Raw genomic sequence first — 19194 nt, 5'->3', positions numbered from 1 at the left:
TCAGTTAAGAAACCTATCATTGTAATTGCTGTAATAACAATAATATAACAATCCCTACTTTTCTCATAAATTATAAGTGTGTGCCACAATAGGTTGTGACAATGAAATACTAATCAATCCACAGTTTTATCAGAACTAGAAAGTAACTCAGCTAGCCTCTCATCCTTTCAACTTTCTGAATGGAATACTTGAGTTCTTTCTGAATGTTCAGCCTAGAAGGTGACAAGACAATATCTTTCCAAACAGAGCCTGCTTGAAAAGCTGGATGAGGGTTCTTGTAAAGTTCATAGATAGAGTTTGCTCCATCATTCAACCTTCCAACCATTTGCAGTACATTTATCTCATCAGGATCAACTAATAGTGTCCTTTCTTTCTCCTTCCACCCTATCAGCTGTTGAAATAAACAACAAGAAAATTAGAATTTATAGGAGTTAGCAAATACTCCGTCCATTTCAATTTATGTAATATAATTTGACTCAAGGGAGATTTTTGAAAATGTGGTATTAAACATGACATTGCATTTGTTGAGCTATAAGCTTTTCAAACTTTTGGTCTTAAACATGTTATCATTATGTAGATATAAAATGAGAAGTTTGTCGTTAAGATGTTTCCAAACATATAAACGTGTCATTCTTTTTGAGTCGGACTAATAAGGAAATAGTGTCACATAAACTGGAATGAAGGGAGTATCCATTTAGTAGTATTATGATAACAAGCCATATGCTAGGCAAATTATAAGAATGTTCAGACAAATGAAACAAACAAAAAAGCAGAAAGACTTTGTAGGAAGTTGTTTGGTTTTACCTTAGGAGGGCCTTCCAATGCATTAGTGGAGTACAATCTTGCATTGTCAACTAGCTGACAGTATGTATGGAATGCACTTGCAAATCTCTTGTGTGATTTCAGCTGTGAATTGACCCTTACTGCTCTTCTACACATGATAGCTCTCCTGTGAAAAACCACCAGAAACTCAAAATTAATACCATAGAAAAAATAAAGAACTTAGATGGTTATTGATTGCTCTATTTGATGATGTAAAAACCTTTGCACCGCCCTGGTATATACCTTAAGAATTTAACTTGAATATATATTAATAGTGTAAAAAAAAAATTGTACCATCAGTGTATTTAACTTGTCCTGATTTCTAGGCTACTAATCCCGCTTATTATGGACGGTGCCTGTAGTTATCTTTTAAGTGACTTGATTGTGTAGAAATTCTTCTATAAAAGTCAAACTCAAAACTTAATTAAGCCCTTGAGGGACTGTAACATTTGTACATGCTTATAGGAAGGTCATGTCTTACCTTATTCCTCTAATGACAGCTAAATAAGCATCACAAACGACTCCAACCAATTCTATTCTATAGGGTCTTCTCTTTCTATTTCCATCAGTAGCCTCTTGTTCTTCATTCAACTGTTCCCAGTAGCTCTCAGTTACAGTTCCATCATCCTCCACTTTGTAGCCAACACCCATGCGGTAACGGCGCCGGTGAACATTTCTGGCCATGGTTATAGTTTGCACCACAAAGGGTATCCATGAGAGTGTACCATCCATTATCACATCCCTACCTTCATTAAGTGCTGTTACAAGCAGGGATGATGCTGCATCTGTTGATGACTGATGTACCTGTAAATTAAGTTCCATAGGCATCATTCCTTAACTAACTAAAAGAATTAGAACAAAATATAACTTCGCTTTGATGTGAGCAGAATTAGAACAAAATATAACTTCGCTTTCATGTGAGCAAAAGCCATACGAAAGTATTTCTTGGTTTGATCGGGTGTCTTTAGCTATGTAGGCCAATTTTTTGTACTCTTTCTCAACTCTAAGGTACAAATAGTAGATTGGCCTAGCTAGTTAGGTAGGATAAGCTCAGGAGTGGGATATTTACTTTTTTTTTTCTTTTTCTTTTCAACAGTGGCCAGAAAACCAAAACTTTTTTTTTTTTTTTTTTTTGGTTTTCAGGTGGTATGGTTGAGAATAGATAAATAGGAAGGAGGGAATGATAGAGATATCAAAACGGATTGGCTCAATCCAGTCATGGTGGTCTGTAGTCCAATTTGGTCTGAAAGGGCTTGCAACATGGCTAGCCTAACCCAGCCTTCGGGTTGCAAATTGTCTATGGTCGACAAGACTATTTTAAAAAGATGAATTGAAAAGTCTTAATCCAACCCCACTCAACTAGCAGGCTGAGTTGGGCCCTAATTCCATGGGCTAAATCCATTTTGACGGCTCTAGAGCAGAGTTTGAGAAGCATATATTACCAATTCAGCAGTTTGAAGCATGTCATTATGATGACCCCTAGAGCTAAGTGCTTTATAAATGACATCTGATTCTTTGAAAGCATCTGCCTCTATTACAACTGCATTAGCTGCTGCTCCTGCCCAAAATGGTCTATATATGTACAGAGACAACTCTATTAGTATCTCACACCACAAACAAAAAAGCAAGTCCACATGTTTATACTTTCTTTAGTTATTTACAAAATTAAATAGTAGTAACAAATTTCTCACTCCTTGAGAATGTCCTTGAGGACAGTGGATTTGCCAGCTCCCATGCCACCACCCATAAAGAGGAGGACAGGGCTTCTATCTTTGTGAGCCATTGGAACCATCACATCAGTACACTGTGAATCATCTGCTGAAACAAGCCCTATTGCTTTCATCTCCTCAACTAAGGTTGTAAAAACTCTTGCAACCTTCAGATTCTTTGTTACCCTTTCAAATCTTTGTTCCCTTTCATTTTAAAATCAGGTAGTGTTAGTAATATATACAATTGGGAAGTGTTTAACCTTATACATTACACTCTATTAGGTTACTCAAATTGCAATTATAGATAAATGTCCATAATAAGTGGAATAACTGAAAAACTGAGGCAAACAACTTTCTATTGCATTGATAGCGTAAAATTTTCATTATGTTGTTAGTGCATATAAGTTAAATCGAATCCTAAAATAGTAAAGCTGAAAATATCATCCTAATTGCTGGATTATTGTTGTACCTGGTGGCAGCCATGACAATGTTTTTCAGCTTCTTTCTTGGCTCTGCATGGTCAGCACTCAAAATCTGAAAGATCATGTAACAAGAGGAAATTTAACATATTAATTACTTCAATAAGAAACACATAGTTTTGATTACCTTACAGGATTATTAAATATGTTTTTTTCGGATCAAAGATCTATTCTTTAACTTAATTTACCTGGCTGATCATGTGAGAAGCATGGGTCCAATGAAATGCAAAGTAACTAAGGATACATCTCTCAAATTCTTCAACTAGCTTTATGAAAAGAGAATCAGCATCTGGTTCATTAGAAAAGAAGTTGTATATATCTTCTTCACACCCTTCTGATTTTCTTATATACTCAGCTGCTAATTTGCACAAATGTGGACATTCCCTCTTATCACCAAATCCCATTTGTCTAGCTGCATATTCATACATGTATACGTAACATCATAAATCAACTCCATACAAAAAAAAAAGGAAGGAAAAGGAAAAAAAAGAAAAAAGAAAAAAAATCCTAAAAAAGGGGTCCATGAAATAATTACCTACATAATGAGAAAAGCTCTCAAACCTAATGATCTGACCAGTATTTGTAACTTTAGTGTGAGGAACAATTTTTTGGTCACGGATTTTCTTGAGGCGATAATGCACAGCAGCAGCAAGAATTATTCCAATGGAAGATGCTACAAGGATGTGTGTATATGATGGTTTTGAAGAAGCCATGGCATTTCCCATGCAGAAAAACTCCGTTACGATAATGTAAAATGGAAATTAAAAGGAATACAGATTAATAAGGAGACCATTGTAGAGGATTGACTAGTCTTTTCTGCATTTCTTGAGAAAAAGAAGATGATGATAATGAAGGGAAAAAAAGGGGGTTAGATTTGAGATCTGATGAAAGCAAATATTAAGGAAAATAGCAGATTAAGGGATTGTTCACGGGGAAGGCTATAGCTTAAGCTGTTACATGTTAATCGTTTGTTTGTTTGAATGTTAAAAACACGTGTTAACATTATACGACTAATATATAAGTTATCATATTTTGATAAATTATTCTTGTTTTCCTTCATGAAAGATGTTGGAAAATGCATTTATTTATGCAGAATAATTTTTTTCTACCCAAAAAGATTAAGAAAGTAGTACCCAATTGATATAATATATATAAATTAAAAGAAAAGATTGTCTAACTTTTAACGAGCAAAAAGCAAAATTTAAGAAATAAAAAGAAACTTTTTTGAAATGTATGGTTAATAGCGTAGATATTTGTGTGGCTGTAAATAATGTCATAAAGTTAAATTGTTTCTAAATATATAAAGGGGACAATCTTTTTAGAACAGACTAAAAAGGAAAGGAGGATAATCTTTTTGGGACAGAGGGAGTAAATGTTTTACAAGTTAAAAACTATTAAGGCTCATAAATTATTAAAAACGGATTCGGATCTCAATTCGGTTATAATTTTAGGTATTGTTAATTGGGTTAAATAATTTTCTGCTTGCTTGCTGATCTGGAAGGCATCTTCACATTCTACCGGATTCGGCATGCATATTTGGCTTTCCGTTGGGTAACTAGTCATAACTTCAGTGATCTCAAGTGACATAAATAGTTAGATGACTTTAAAATAGTTAGTTATTTTCATTTGAGAAATTAACTCCGAAAAATAGAAAATAACAATGTCTACACAAGCCATAATTATAATTGTTGATGTTCAACAGTACAAGTATATTAATCCAGAAGAGATTAAAATGTATTTGCTCCGTATATCTTTTTAATTCCTGATTAAGAAATTAAAATATTGAGAGAGAAAAAAAAAAAGGGGGGGGGACTTGAGAAAGAAACACAAACTTAATTGCCTAGCAATACTTTCTTTACGAATAGAAAGGGTTTGATTAACTTAAGGTTTCACGTAAATGATCATGCGAATTACAAATCAGAATATAAAACCAAACGCCAGGATAGAGCAAGTAGCTTTTCATTTCGTAATTACTGGTGGGGCATTCAGGTTTCATACAAAGGTTTGCCAGTTCGAATCAAAATAGAGTAAGTGGAAACCCCATCTTCAAGGTATACTAATGAAATAGACTTGAGGGAGTTCAAAATTGAAGTTCTCTTTTAATTATCTGAAGAAAGAAAGAAAAAGATCTACTGAAAAATATTACTAGGAGGAAATAACATTAATTGCGTGCCAGATAAGGTTGGAACTTGGAACCTAGACCACTGGTGGGGCTTGAAGTCGTCTGTCTGATAGCATTGGTTGCATCCTCCCTCGTGTCTTGATGATATTATGTAGCTCAGTGTCAACATTAGATGAGTATGTCACAACTAGTACGTCTCAATTCCGAGCAAGTTGTTTTACAACTTGTAGTTGACTATTAATAAAACAATATCGACTCTAGAAGGTTCAGTACAGTAGCTAAGCCATGTTTTACTAATAATGGGCTTTAACTGAATTCCCTAGACACAAGAGCTTTATTTATTTAACAATTTGATGAAATTTCTACCTTCACCACTAGTTCACTTAGATGAATTATGAAGCGATTCCAGCTCTTAATGGTTCTCATCTGAAGATAAGTAAGGAACATTCATTATCTCATGAAGTATTTTAAGGATAAGCCTACTCAATCCCTTGCCACCAGGATATGTATCAACAGCATACCCAACACTAAAATTAAAAGAGAAAAATGAAAAGGAAAATCTTGTCCAAAAGAAAAAGGAATATAAACATTTAGTGGAATTACCCTTTGGACATAATCAGACAATGTTTCCAGAAAAAAAATGACTGTGTGATATGAACACCTAAATGAAGCTGCAGTATATTTTTATACGCATTTTCCCTCCTTTTTGCTCTCATACATTTATTTAGATAAAGTGTAACAAGATAATATTTCTTATCATCCTGTAGCGGGTAGTTACTGGCATGCAGAAACTGTTGTCAATCATTTGATCAAGTTGTTGGAGCATAAATGCAGACAAGGCTAAACCTCTCCATAAAACATTTGATTTCATATCTTTTTCTTCTAGTGCATCCGCTCATTTCTGAACTTCAGCTGCAAAGTTTCCGTTCAGGAATTGCCTATCAGAAGATTGCCCGTTGACACGTGACTGAATTTGGTGCTGGGTCATTGAATCTTGTATATACCAAAACAAGTTACCAGCTATGACAAGGTATTGCTGATTAATTTTGAGGACTACAATGATTTTTTCCAAGTTGCACCAGTGTCGACAAGTTTGGTATAGGCATTCTTGAAATCTTCAAAAAATAAACTCTGGTCCTCAGCATACTTTGATATCCATCTGTTCAAGAAGCATAAAAAAATTCATTACCAGACAGAAGGTCAATCCTGAGAACAACGAGTCTATAATTTGTGAACTGAAACTAAATTAGTGAATTGCAAATTCTGCATTTCCGCTAGCAGAGGCGTATGTTTAACTTCATTAGCTTTTGTCAGGATAAATTGGGAGAAGCTATTGTCGCAAACCATTATAAAGGAACCTCAATAACGCAAGGTCAGAGAAAGCCTTACCTTACACATTCATCATCTTCAACAAGTGCCCTATCAGAGGGAAGTCCAACCATACTAGTCATGCCGGCTGCATAGATGAAAGAGAAATAAAATACTGTACGGTTGTAGACCCTAAAAAGGGAAATTATGCTCTATGATTCCCATTATCGTATGAAAAGAATTCTAAAAACAAGGGGCCATATATTATCAGAAAGAGTCATCATTCCACATAAATAGTGAAGCATAAACAATTTGCAGCTTATCTTATCCTGAACCTAGCGTTGCATAACAATTTCTGTGAAACAGTCATCTAAACTCTAGGCATGTAGGTACCAGGGAGCCCATTTCAGAAAGATAAGAACATCATTGCTGCATAGATTCCGATGCGAACATCCGTCTGCTTGACATTTATTTCGATGAATTAAATATAAGTGTGCATAACCACATATTATCAGCTGAATGTTATTCGTCACCTGAGGACAACCATGGCTTCTCCATGAGTATCTTGAAGTATGCATTATCAAAGACAATTGGATTCCCAAACCCTTTACTTCCGAGAGTATGCGCGCCGGACAAGGCAACAAGTTCCTGAGTTCTGCCAACAAAATGCACAAGCCATGGAGATTAGGCAGGATATCTTAACAGCGATAATCAACAGATTTAGCTTTTTCTTCTTTCCGAGGATTCGTGAGCAAGGAGGTTGTACTGCAGAATTTGAAGTTAGAGCCTGGACTGCTCAGACTTCTGGCAATTGGCCATGATTATAAAAAAGAAAGTGTTTGAACAGTTGTTCTCTGCACATACATATGTGAGAAATACCTTTTAGGGTTTTAAACTGTCAGCCGATGACATTCTCAACCCAAAATACAGAACTGATGCAGCTAATAAAGGTGGCAAAAGGTCATATGAACTACTGTATTTTGTACAGCTAGGCTGAAATTCCTTAACCTCGAGGCAGGGGGGAGAATATGGAGCAATTAAATCTGCTTTGCGCCATGATCATGCAATCAGTAACAAAATATCATGCTCTGGTTGACACTAGTATGGCATATTGATTACAGATTGCCTCACAAAGAAAAGCATATACGGGGAACAACTTGCTATTGAAAATTTTGAATATATTTAAAATAAACCCATTTTGAAGGAATAAATCTGCTTTTCTTCCTCCAAAACCATTATCTCAGATGAGTTTCTCAATATGGCCTTGGATAACACCAAGAAGAGATCTAAGGTTCATAATGATTACCCCTAAACACTGGCTATGTGATATTTTATTTTGAGCCCAGGATCTATCGGAAACAGCCCCTCTATCTCAAAAGGAAGCGGTAAGGTCTGCGTACATCCTATCCTCCCCAGACCCCACTTGCGGGATTACCTTTGGGTATGTTGTTGTTGTTTAGTGGCTGTGTAATATGCTCCTTATGCATGACTTAGAAAAAATGTGTATTTCATGGGGGTTAAGATCTCACTATGACCTAGATACTATATTTGTATTGGTAAAAGAAATGTGAATTAGTGTATATAGGTGGTTCATCAAATGCTGTCACAGCGTACAATAATTTGAATTGGCGAATAAAGCCAAGTTCTTGATGTACATGTTGTATTACGGGGCTAAAATATGAGAGTCTCATACCCAGGCATTAGAAACTCAGAAAGATAAGGAAACGATCATAAACAAGTTCCGGAATCAGAAACGATCATAAAAAAATCCAAAATGAGATTATGTTTGTGCTGTATGAGATCATAACACCGGAGAAAGAGAAACAAGATGCAAATGAGACGGAGAAAATACAGTATTTCACATGCCTCGCGAAATAGAGCAGAACTAATAGTCGATCTGTTCCACGAAAACAAGAGAACAGAATTAACATTTACTCCACAACGTGAATAACCAAATCTTATTTATCCACATAAGCTACACTGACAAAATATGTTATTTATCACCATAGTTGTCTATACTCCATTTAATATTGCTAAAAAGGATTACTGATGCTATAAAGCCAGTTCATCAGCAAAGTGCTTAACCTGAAAGCAACAGTTTTATGCATATTACCCAACATCAGTGAAAATCAAACACAGAATGTTGCAAGTGAAGAAAACCCTCGAAATGGCAATGAAGATGCAAAAGTTTGTACGAATTGCAAGTCTCATTACTTCATTTGAAGATGTAATTGAAAGGGGAAAAGCCTTAATGTGTTTTGTTATCCACTAAAGCAAGGCAGAAGAAACATGAAACGTACAAACAGGATTATCTATTTGTTCGCTAACAGCAACTGACAAGAAATAAACCCAGTCAAATCATGTGAATGGCATCAAAACTGTGTGAAAATGCTAATAGAATGGTATAACATGGAGCAAAAGGACAGCAGAAAACTAAACTAAATTAAAATAAAAAACAAAAGAAGATTTAGTATGGCCATTAGACTCACGAGAAGCCTTTTCTTTCAAAACATTGCTTCAAGCTAGTGGCATCTAGTGATTCTTCAGGAAGTTGTCCTTCAGGATCAGGCAACCTACAAAATCAAAGTCAGCTATGAGAATGTAGATACGGTACAAAAATTACGTCAATCAATTGAAATATAGCTGCTACATGCATTCGGGGTTTCCTCATGGTAAGTGCTCTGGCACCTGGTGCTTTAGACGGAAAAACCACGTCAATTTGAATGAGAAGGAACTATCCACAAAGGCTTAAATTAAGATTGTAAGTTGCTTGTTAATTGCTAAATTTAAAATATTCAGATGATCCTAACTATTTAAATCTTTGCATCCCCATTTCGACAGTGTGTAAATAAAAACATAGTTGCTTAGCTCCACATTTACAGAAACAACAACAACAACAACAAGCCCAGTATAATCCCACCATGTGGGGTCTGGGGAGGGTAGAGTGTACGCAGACCTAACCCCGACCTTGAAAGGTAGGGCGCTGTTTACGAAAGACCCTCGGCTCAAGAGAGGAGAAGAGAGGAAGATAAGAGGAAAACAAGACAAAAGGTCAGATAGGGCCAAGCATATCGAAAACAATATGATAACACGAATACCAAGAGCGAAAAAGTCATGGTAGAACAGTCCGGGAATAAGGAGCATTAACTACTATAGATAAATAAAATAATCAAAGTACCAACGGCCCAACAAATATAAGCAGCAATCAGATGCATAAACCAAAGGCAATAAACAAATGAACGAAACTGCAACTACTATGGTGAAAGGGTAAGCCACCTAGCCTTCTATCCTAATCTGAGTCCTCCACAACCTCCTATCTAAGGTCATGTCCTCGGTGAGCTGGCGTGCCATATCTGTCTAATCACCTCTCCCCAATACTTCTTCGGCCTCGCTTTACCTCGCCCGAAACCATCCATAGCCAACCTCTCACACCTCCGCTCCTAAAGATCTCGTCTCGTCTCTCTCTCGCATGCCCAAACCATCTCGGCCTCGCTTCCCGCATCTTGTCCTCCACCGATGCCACTCCCACCTTGTCTCGGATATCTTCATTCCTAATTCTATCTCTCAGTGTGTCCACACATCCACCGCAGCATTCGCGTTGCGACTTTCATCTTCGAATGTGGCATTTCTTGGCCAACACTCGCTCCGTACAATAAAGTCGGTCTAACCACCACTTTGTAGAACTTGCCTTTAAGTTTTGGAGGCACTTTCTTATCACACAAAGCCTCCGGAGCGAGTCTCCATTTCATCCACCCCGCACCAATACGGTGTGAAACATCGTCGTCGATATCCCCATCCTCCTATATAATAGACCCAAGGTACTTGAAACTTCCTTTCTTTTGAATGGCCGGGTACCAAGCCTCACTTCCTCATCCCCCTCACGCGGTACGCCACCGAACCCGCACCCAAGTATTCTCGTCTCGGTCCTACTCAATTTAAATCCTTTAGACTCCAACGTACGTCTCCATCCCTCCGCCTTATCGTTAACTCCGTCATGCGAGTCTCGTCAATCGACTATGTCATCTCGCGAACAACATACACCAGGGCACCTCGCCTTGTATTTGTCGCGTCAATTCATCCATCACCAAGTCGAATAAACGGGCAAGAGTTGATCCCGACGCAACCCCATCGAACAGGGGAAGTTGCTCCGAGTCTCCTCCTACCGTCCTTACCCCGGTCTTAGCTCCATCATACATGTCCTTTATCGCTCTAATGTACACCACGCGGGTACACCTTTAGCCTCCAAGCATCTCCATGTGACTCTCTCGCGCACCTTGTCGTAGGCCTTTTCTAGGTCAATGAATACCACGCGCAAGTCCCTCTTCCGCTCCCATACCGCTCCACCAATCTCCTTACAATATGAACGGCTTCGTAGTCGAGCGCCCCGCACGAAACCAAACCGGTTCTCCGAAATAGACACACCTCTCCTCACCCTCATTTCCACCACCCTTTCCCACACTTTCACAAGGTGACTTAGCAGCCTCGATACCTCTATATAGTTGTGCGGCTTTGAATGTCTCCTTGTTCTTGTACACGGAATCATAAGCATTCCATCTCCATTCTTCCGCATCTTCGCCGTCTTGAAAATGACATAAACAATCTAGTCGCCCACTCCAAGCCTACCCCCGCTCGCATTCTTCCAAAATTCTCCAGAATCTCGCTTCGGTCCGGCCGCTCTTCCCCGCGCATCCTACGAATGGCTCTCCTTAACCTCCTCAACCTTTATACTCCGACAATAACCAAAGTCGCGACGCTCATCGCAGTGCTCCAAGTCTCCCAACACAATGTCTCGTCCGCTCCTTCGTTCAAGAGTTCATGAAAGTATGACCCCATCTTTGTCTAATGCGGGCTTCGTACCAACACTTGGCCATCCTCGTCCTCGACGCACTTCACTTGATCCAAGTCGCGTGCCTTCTCTCTCGCCTTGGCGAGCTTAAATAGCTTCTTATCCCCACCTCTGTCCTCTAGTTCAGCATAAAGGCGTTCAAAGGCTGCCATTTTAGCTGCCGAAACTGCCAACTTCGCCTCCTTTCTCGTCATCTTATACTTTTCCCTATTCGTCCGCTTCTCTTCATCATCTTTGCTATCTACCAGCTTCATATATGCCTGCTTCTTTGCTTCTACCTTCCCTTGGACTTCTCCATTCCACCACCAATCCCCTGCGCTTGCCCACGCGGCCTTGAGACCCCCAATACCTCTCTAGCTGCTTCCCGAATGCAGCTGGCCGTCCTATCCCACATACTGCTCGCATCCCCCCTACTATCCCACGCTCCCATAGCCATCAACTTCTCCCCCATCTCTAGGGCACTAGACGGAGTCAAACTCCCCACCTAATCCTCTCGGTCATCCACAACCTTCTTCTTTCTTCTTCCTTCTTACCTCCAAATCCATCACCGTAGCTTATGTTGGGTCGTAAGATTCTCACTCGTATGACCTCAGGTCTTACAGAGGCCTTTATCATCTTTTCTAAGAAAGAAGTTATTTGCGTCGCAGCCATCACCGAGCTACGAAAGGTTACCAAGTGCTCCTCCTTCTTCTGGAAAACACGAGTTGGCTACCACCAATCCAAAAGCTTTTGCGAAATCCGGTGAGACTCCTCCACCATTCCTATCCACGAAGCCAAATCCTCCACGCACCTCGTCATAACCCCTCGAAATGCACGGACCCAACGTGCCCATTGAAATCTCCTCCTATGAATAACTATCGCAGGCGGTATACTTACCACCACTTCGTCCAAGTCCTCCCAAAAGCGCCTTTACCTCCTCGTCCAAACCTCATTTATGGCGCGTAGCACTAATAATGTTGCGAACCCTCCAACGACTAACTTAATCGCCATCATCCTGTCGTTGATCCTCCTAACCTCTACCACCGATCTCTAAGCTCACTATCTACTAAGATCCCTACCCCATTCTATACCTCGACTTGCCCGAGAACCAAAGCTTGTGCCGTCCACATCCTTAGCTTTAGGTCCCACCCATTTAGTCTCTTGGACACAAGCTATATTAATCCTCCTCTTTTTAAGAATCTTAACTAACTCTATGGACTTACCCGATAAAGTCCCAATATTCCAAGACCCTACTCTCAATCTAGAAGCTCCCTCAACCCCCTTAGACCCTCCACATTTACAGAAACTACATCATATATTAGCAAACCATAACTAATATGATAAACTAAAAGGTAAGGCCCTTACAGTGAATCAATTCTTCCCAACTGAATGGGGATGCTAGGTCCACCACATAATGAAACAGCTTCAGCTCCAGCCAAAGCTATTATATCAGCCCAGGAGACTGAGAACAAAGCCAACAATAAAAAAAGTCACGCTGGAAAAAAAATGATAGGTGAACTAACAGCAGTTTATTGACTGAGACAATTTACCTGGTTGCACAAGATCTATTTGACTCTTTGCTTTCTCCAGAATCTAAAGAACAATGCATGGACCGAGATGTTAGCTGTTTGAAATCCATATGAGAGTTCATCAGTCTTTGGAAATGGCAAACAACTAAAAGTTAAAAATGACAATATCTGCAGACTATTCACAAGGACGGTCAAAATAAAAGCAATGATAGGGAGAGAAAAGAAAAGCATACAATAAACTGCTTACCTTCAGAGATTTCTTAAGGCCTTTGTTTTCGGGTCTGTCAAGTTCAAAAACTATAGATCCATTCATACCCCCTATAAAAGCAATTGAGCTAGATATCATGTATCCAGGAATGAAATACGAATATCTTCTTCTTTCAAGTACATTTGCATACTACACAATTTTTTTAATTTTTTTTTTGGATAAATAGTAAACAATATATATCCAGGGTTTGCAGGTGAATGGTGTTAGAAGATTTGAATCTGCATTTTATGATGTTACAATCCTTTTAGACCAGCTCTGTAGAATATAAAAATAGGTGATAGATTACAAAGTTTGCAATTGAAAGCTGCTAAAGTCTATAACAGTATTCTTTTTGTTTCTTTTGTGGTCCTTTTTCTTTTCAGCGCGGAGGGTTGGTTTCCAGGGTAGATAGAGGAGAGGAATAAGTGTTTCAAAGAATTACCAACTTTCTCATCAATTTCAAAAGTTCCTGCATCATGGAAGACGAGGCGAAGTACTCCAGCAGCCTTGCCCTTGGATAATACCTTCCTGATCTCTTCCATTAAGCGAAAACTCTCACTACCCAAAAAAAAAAAAAAAAAAAAAATTGCGTTTCTTGTAAGGAATGTAAAAGTGCGATAACACTGTTTAAAAGAAATAACCTGAAACGAATAATTACATTGCCAAGCATATTTTTGCTGAGATCTTAATTATGAAATTGAAATTGGAGAGGCTCGACTTTAATGGAACTTCTGAGAACCTCATCCTTTAGTATTACTTTCTCACTTGTCGTTACAGCTAGTTTGACCTCGTTGACCCTTTCCCAAGCTTTATCAGCGTATATTTGACCCGCGGGGATGGGTGGTACGATTTCCGAGGTCATCGGATGCGAAATAGGTTGGTTTTTGTGAAATTAGACTTAAAGTGAAAAATGTTTGACTCGAAGTTGACTTTTGAGTAAACGGACCTTTATCGGAAATCCGTCGATTCCGAGAGGCCCGGATGGTCATTTAGAACTCGTGTGTATATTTGGTTCGGGTCCCGATGCACTCGGGTGCATTTTGGAACTTAGGTTGGAAAGTTAGTTTTGAGGTATCGGGGGTTGACTTGGTCAACAAGACCCTGATGGGAATTCCGAGGCCGCGAGTGCGTTCGTAGCAGGTTTTTATGTAAAATTGCATATTTGATTTGTGACCAAATGGTCTCGGTTGATAGTCGGGATTTCGGGTTGAGTTCATGAAAGTTGGGAATATTATTGGTTCTGGTGGTCTGCTATGGCAACACCAGTACCGCGGCAGCGGTACCCCTATAGCGGTGGCCTTGACGCTATAGCGGTGTGTTATGTTTCCTGAGGGATCGCGGAAGCGGTCCCAGTAGCGCTAAAGAGGGACCGGTATAGCGGTCGAGTGAGCGCGGAAGCGGTTGATAGGCAGTTTCTGCATATATAATTTCTTATAAAAGGAGGCACGAAGAGCTAACAAAGAGTCTTTCTATTTGACTGTCCGATCCCAATAGCCTTTCACAAAGGGAAAGACCCATTCTTTATAGCCGTTATGAAAGCTCCCGAAGAGAAAGAGGTCTTTGCTGCTTGACTGCGTGAACCAAGTCCAGGTCTCCATTCATTTCCCTATTCGGCATAAGAGCATTTTGGGAGCTTTTTCTAGAGATTCTTGGGGAAAACTCTTTGAGGTAAGTCCATCTAACACCATTCCTTAATCATGATTCATTATTCCACCTAGTTTAACATTAATTCATGCTAGAATCTCCCTAAAATCATGAGAACTAATTGGATTTTGGGGTTCCTTCTCTAATGGACTTGTGATTATAAAACCTTGATTTCTTGGTGGATTTAGCTTGATTAAGCATAAAATTGATGGGTAATGACTATTTTAACTTGAATCCTCCATTTCTAGCGCCTAATTTGTGAAATCAAAGTTAGGGTTTATACCCAAAATTGGGTGTTCCTTCAAGAATCCGAATTTCTTTAATCTATAAGTTAAATTGGCTAACAGTTGATGGGAATTGATCACCTAGAGTATGAATTTCATATTTAGCCTTCGAATTTCCTATTTTACCCTTGAAAGGCTCGTTTTCTCATTCCATGAGTTAGGATTTGGAACTTGAATAGAAATAAGGTTGTGAGTATTGATTCTTCTTGATTCTAATTCCCTATTCGGATATGATTAGACTATCACTATCACGAGGCACTAAGGAAGGGCAAGACTAAGGTTTGATCGTTCGAGTTTGCTATTCAGCTTTCCAGGCAGGTTACGGTTTACCTTATGGTGAGACTTCGATTAGCGAAGCGTATGTTTAGATGATATTGTCGGAGAATGCATGTAAGCCTTCGGATATGAAGTTGGGATGGATATTGCCTTAGGTTGGGCCCTGTTGTATGATTTGGGGGCTAGCCACCCCGTTGCTTGTTGTCCTATTTGTTCTATGTACTTGTTGGCTTGTCGCCACGTTGAGATATTGGATATTAGTGATTAGCTATATATCCTGATTATGATATTGTGGTACCTTACTTTGTTGTTATTGAGATGAGGATAGTGAATTTGTCGTGGCTTATTGTGTAGCCTTATTGATGATATTACTTGTGTGCCCATATGTGGTACTGTTTGGGATTGACTTGATTTATTGATATTACATTTGCATTGTATTTCATACTCATTTCGATGATATATTGATATTGCCTTGATATAGTACTGATGATGGGAAATGAGAAGGAAATACAGATGCTTTGAGACATTGATACGAGTCATCTCTGGGTTGTTGCGGAGTGACCGGTATTCTTCCGAGACCTATTGGATATTAAGTCATCTCTGGGTTGTGTGCGGAGTGACTGATACGGAAACACTTATCTATCTGACCCATATTGGATATAGAGTCATCTCTAGCCTGTGTGCAGAGTGACTAGTATTAGATGTTGAGTCAACTTTGGGCTGTGTGCGCAGTGACTGGTATTGCACGTTGAGTCATCTTTGGGCTGTGTGCGGAGTGACCGGTGCATGGACTTCGCGGGTCCTCCATGGGTTGTGCTGCCGAGACGTGATGTTCCGTCGTCGGAGTACATGTGTACGAGTATATGCATTGCGTACTTATCATATACATCTTGCATTGCATCTCATCATCTCTCTTGGTTGATTATGATATGGACTTGTGTTTGAAATCTCTGAGACTTGGCACAATTAGGTTTGGATGCGTGACATGGTTGTGATTGATGGATTCATAGTTGATATACTTAGACTTGGCATATATTTCTATTGCATTTTGTTGTCTCTCTTATGTGCTGAGCGTGATTTGGATTGTTGTTGGATTGGATATGGATTGTGTTGGGATCCTTGTATGTGACTAAATGGGGACGGGATACTGTAGTCATAGTTTGGTCTTGGTGATTATTCTAAAGCCTGGAACATTTGGGCTTAGATGCTATAACATACGTTGTGATTGGCATTGTTAGTAATGACTTGTACTTTACTGTTTATGTGTTATTCTTAGTTTATTGTCTACATATACGTTAGCTAGTCTTAGTCGACCTATGATACCTACCAGTACTTGTTGTTTGTACTGAGCTACACTTAGAGCATTCTTTTATGGAAGCAGAGTACTTGTCAGGTTTCACTTCATCTCCTCGTGGTTGATTTCCGAGTTTGCTGTTGAGTGCATTTAGGGTGAGCGTGATGACATTCGCTACCCGAAGACTCCTCTTTATTGCTTTATCCTACTTCCTATTCCGAGACATGAATTGAGACTTTTATGTATTATTCAGACTTATAGTTTAGTAGAGCTCTTGTATGATCATACCACGATACTAGGGTTGTATTTCACTACTTTCCGCACTTTATATTATTATTCTAAGACTTACATTATTTCTATTTTCTTCCGCTTTACTTATGTTTATGATTGTTGGGATAAGGTTTCGCCTACCGAGGTGGGAAAGGTAGGTGCCCGCACGACATAGTGAAATTGGGTCGTGACACATTCATCCTACAATTACCAACTTGTCTCTGCTAACATAAAAGCAGAAAAGACGATCAAGCTTACTCGATCTATGCCTCTTTTTTTTTTTTTTCAGTCCAAGCAGTAACTACCTATCTCTCGAAATGTTTCATATTTCTACTTTCTCCTACCAAACTACATAGTCCAAGAACATTTAGCGAAGTGTCTTCAATGAGGAAATCAATAATCACGAGTTTTGGAATGAAATTCACTCCTAAAATGGTTGATGCTTCTGGTGTAAGTAGGAAAAACTAAATTCACATCTAGAATCGCTAGAATGGGACGTTCTTTCCGAAACACAACTTGAGAGAAGTCTCAAATTGAACTTGCACATAGGAATATTCCGTAAATAAACTAATTAATACATGTGGATTGTGCTGGACTAAAACACTGCTTCCTTTGAATATAAGCATAGCCTCAGCATCTCCATGTTAACTACTAGGCTTAGAGACAAAACACTAGTAGGTGATTTCTTCCCATTTGTCCATTATTAATCGAGGTGCGCCTAAGTTAGCCCGGACACCACGGTTATAAAAAGTAAATGTTAACTACTAGGTTTATTTGCAAAAGCACACAACTTTGTGTATTAGATTTCTTGATAATTAACTCCATAATTTGGATCTCTTTAATTGGTTCTTTTTAGAAGAAAGTGAAACCCAAAATGAACTTAAGAGAGCAGGAACAAGAAAAGCAGTAAAGCTGTAAACGTCAAATTTGTTAACTGTATTTGAAACGTACTCAGCAGCTGCAAGGGTATTGTTAACTGTATCACAGGGCATAACAAGAGACAAAGTAGTCATAGATAGTAAACTTCTCCTTCCACATGATAACGACTTGCAACTAACACTTTCCTCTGCAATTCAAAAAAACAAAAGAAGACTTATCTTGAATTAACAAACTATCTACACATGGCAGAATGCAAAATCCTCAGAATCTTCAGCAATATTTAATATTACCTCCGTCTCAATTAATATGGAACCTTCCCAGTTTCGAAATTCAAATCAGTTATTCTTTGCCTATAACTTTTTCATATATCTTTCAAATATTTTGAATTTAAAAAAAAAAAAAAAAAAACTCAAAGATTTTATGTCCGAATTCCGGATAAAGTTAAAATGGTTTTGACTATTGAAATCCGAATTGTGCCACGGGACAATAGAAGGTTGAATGCTTACTTGAAGCGTTGGTAGTGGAGGAAGCTCGAATGCCAAAATGGGATGTTGGAGTGAATTTGAGGGGAAAGTAGAAGTTGGTAGTGAGAAGCCAACGGTCGACGCCCACGGTATTCCTCATCCTCAACCCTCTGACTTTGCCTTATCCAAACTCTTTTACTTACAGCACAAGTCCTTTTTTCTTTCCTTTTTGTTCGTAATGAAATTTTCTGATCACTGAAAAAGACAAAAAAGAAGAAAAAATCTGCCCCTTTTTTATTTAGAAATTTTAAATTCTATAGAGAATATTAAATTTTTAGGAACAAAATCAAATCGTGCACTCTCGTGTGTGACTTGCGGGCTACTATATTAAAGTGAAATTTACCTTGTGTACTAGGGGCTGCGGATTTCTTTGTTTAGAAAAAAAAAATCCAGGGTGCACGCCTTTTTCATATGGCTATGTGGTAACTCGCGTATGTTCACACAGAAATTATGTGATGGTCGATGTAGATCATTTTATATATCTAATGATTTTTAATATTTTATTTTAGACTAATTTTATTGATCTAGGGCTGGAAATCTATCAAATATAAAAAGAAGAAGTAATTAAACTTTAATGTGTGACAAATATATGTGTATATTAGAAAATATTAGATATTTATTTATAACTAGGTATTAGGAAGGAATTATTGAGAAGTTTAAGTGATACTTCATCACAATTCGTGGATTTAATAGAGTCCACAAGATAAGGTATTTTTCTTCAAATAAAAGCGTTATATAATTATAAATTGATAACTAATATTTTAAAGAATAATGGATATCTTCACTATCTTCCAAATAAATAATATCTTAACATAAGGTAATTAATAAAAATTTCAATTATGAACTTGAATTTCTTTCTCAAATCGTATGAATATAATTTGAAATTTATGTTTTGTTTTATTTAAAAATTTGAAATAAAAAAATTATATATGAGTTTTGAAGGTATTTTATCATAATAAATATTTATAGTAATGAATATATA

The 19194-nt window shown here is 38.2% G+C and overlaps 2 protein-coding genes across 6 annotated transcripts; both read right to left on the bottom strand.

The window, feature by feature from the left end:
- On the bottom strand, window positions 1-5361 carry LOC132029515 (calmodulin calcium-dependent NAD kinase-like). 3 transcript variants are annotated; one of them, XM_059418759.1, is made up of 8 exons: window positions 5207-5361; window positions 3199-3422; window positions 3001-3065; window positions 2514-2735; window positions 2265-2394; window positions 1304-1626; window positions 805-949; window positions 1-391 (listed from the first exon to the last, which is right to left on the bottom strand). In XM_059418759.1, exons 2-8 carry the CDS (start codon window positions 3412-3414, stop codon window positions 152-154), a joined length of 1341 nt encoding a protein of 446 aa, XP_059274742.1. In that variant the 5' UTR covers window positions 3415-3422; window positions 5207-5361; the 3' UTR covers window positions 1-151. The 3 variants fall into 3 exon arrangements, with proteins under 3 accessions (XP_059274742.1, XP_059274741.1, XP_059274743.1); XM_059418758.1 differs by lacking the exon at window positions 5207-5361 and adding an exon at window positions 3546-4153; XM_059418760.1 differs by lacking the exon at window positions 5207-5361 and adding an exon at window positions 3550-3665.
- Window positions 5362-5693: 332 nt separating this feature from the next.
- Window positions 5694-18352, bottom strand: LOC132029516 (putative L-ascorbate peroxidase 6). 3 transcript variants are annotated; one of them, XR_009407849.1, is made up of 11 exons: window positions 18195-18352; window positions 17761-17875; window positions 13484-13599; window positions 13042-13112; window positions 12816-12858; window positions 12631-12727; window positions 8930-9013; window positions 6974-7095; window positions 6781-6897; window positions 6522-6588; window positions 6189-6291 (listed from the first exon to the last, which is right to left on the bottom strand). XR_009407849.1 is itself a non-coding variant. In XM_059418761.1 (10 exons), exons 1-10 carry the CDS (start codon window positions 18310-18312, stop codon window positions 6186-6188), a joined length of 939 nt encoding a protein of 312 aa, XP_059274744.1. In that variant the 5' UTR covers window positions 18313-18352; the 3' UTR covers window positions 5694-6185. The 3 variants fall into 3 exon arrangements, 2 of the variants coding, with proteins under 2 accessions (XP_059274744.1, XP_059274745.1); XM_059418761.1 differs by lacking the exon at window positions 6781-6897 and having other exon boundaries at window positions 5694-6291; XM_059418762.1 differs by lacking the exon at window positions 6781-6897 and having other exon boundaries at window positions 5694-6291; window positions 12631-12706.
- Window positions 18353-19194: the final 842 nt, after the last annotated feature.

This window comes from Lycium ferocissimum, chromosome 9 (genome assembly GCF_029784015.1).
Source record: "Lycium ferocissimum isolate CSIRO_LF1 chromosome 9, AGI_CSIRO_Lferr_CH_V1, whole genome shotgun sequence".
Taxonomy (NCBI): Eukaryota; Viridiplantae; Streptophyta; class Magnoliopsida; order Solanales; family Solanaceae; genus Lycium; species Lycium ferocissimum.
Note: the sequence above shows the minus strand (reverse complement) of the source record. Positions and strands in the feature narration are given on the sequence as shown.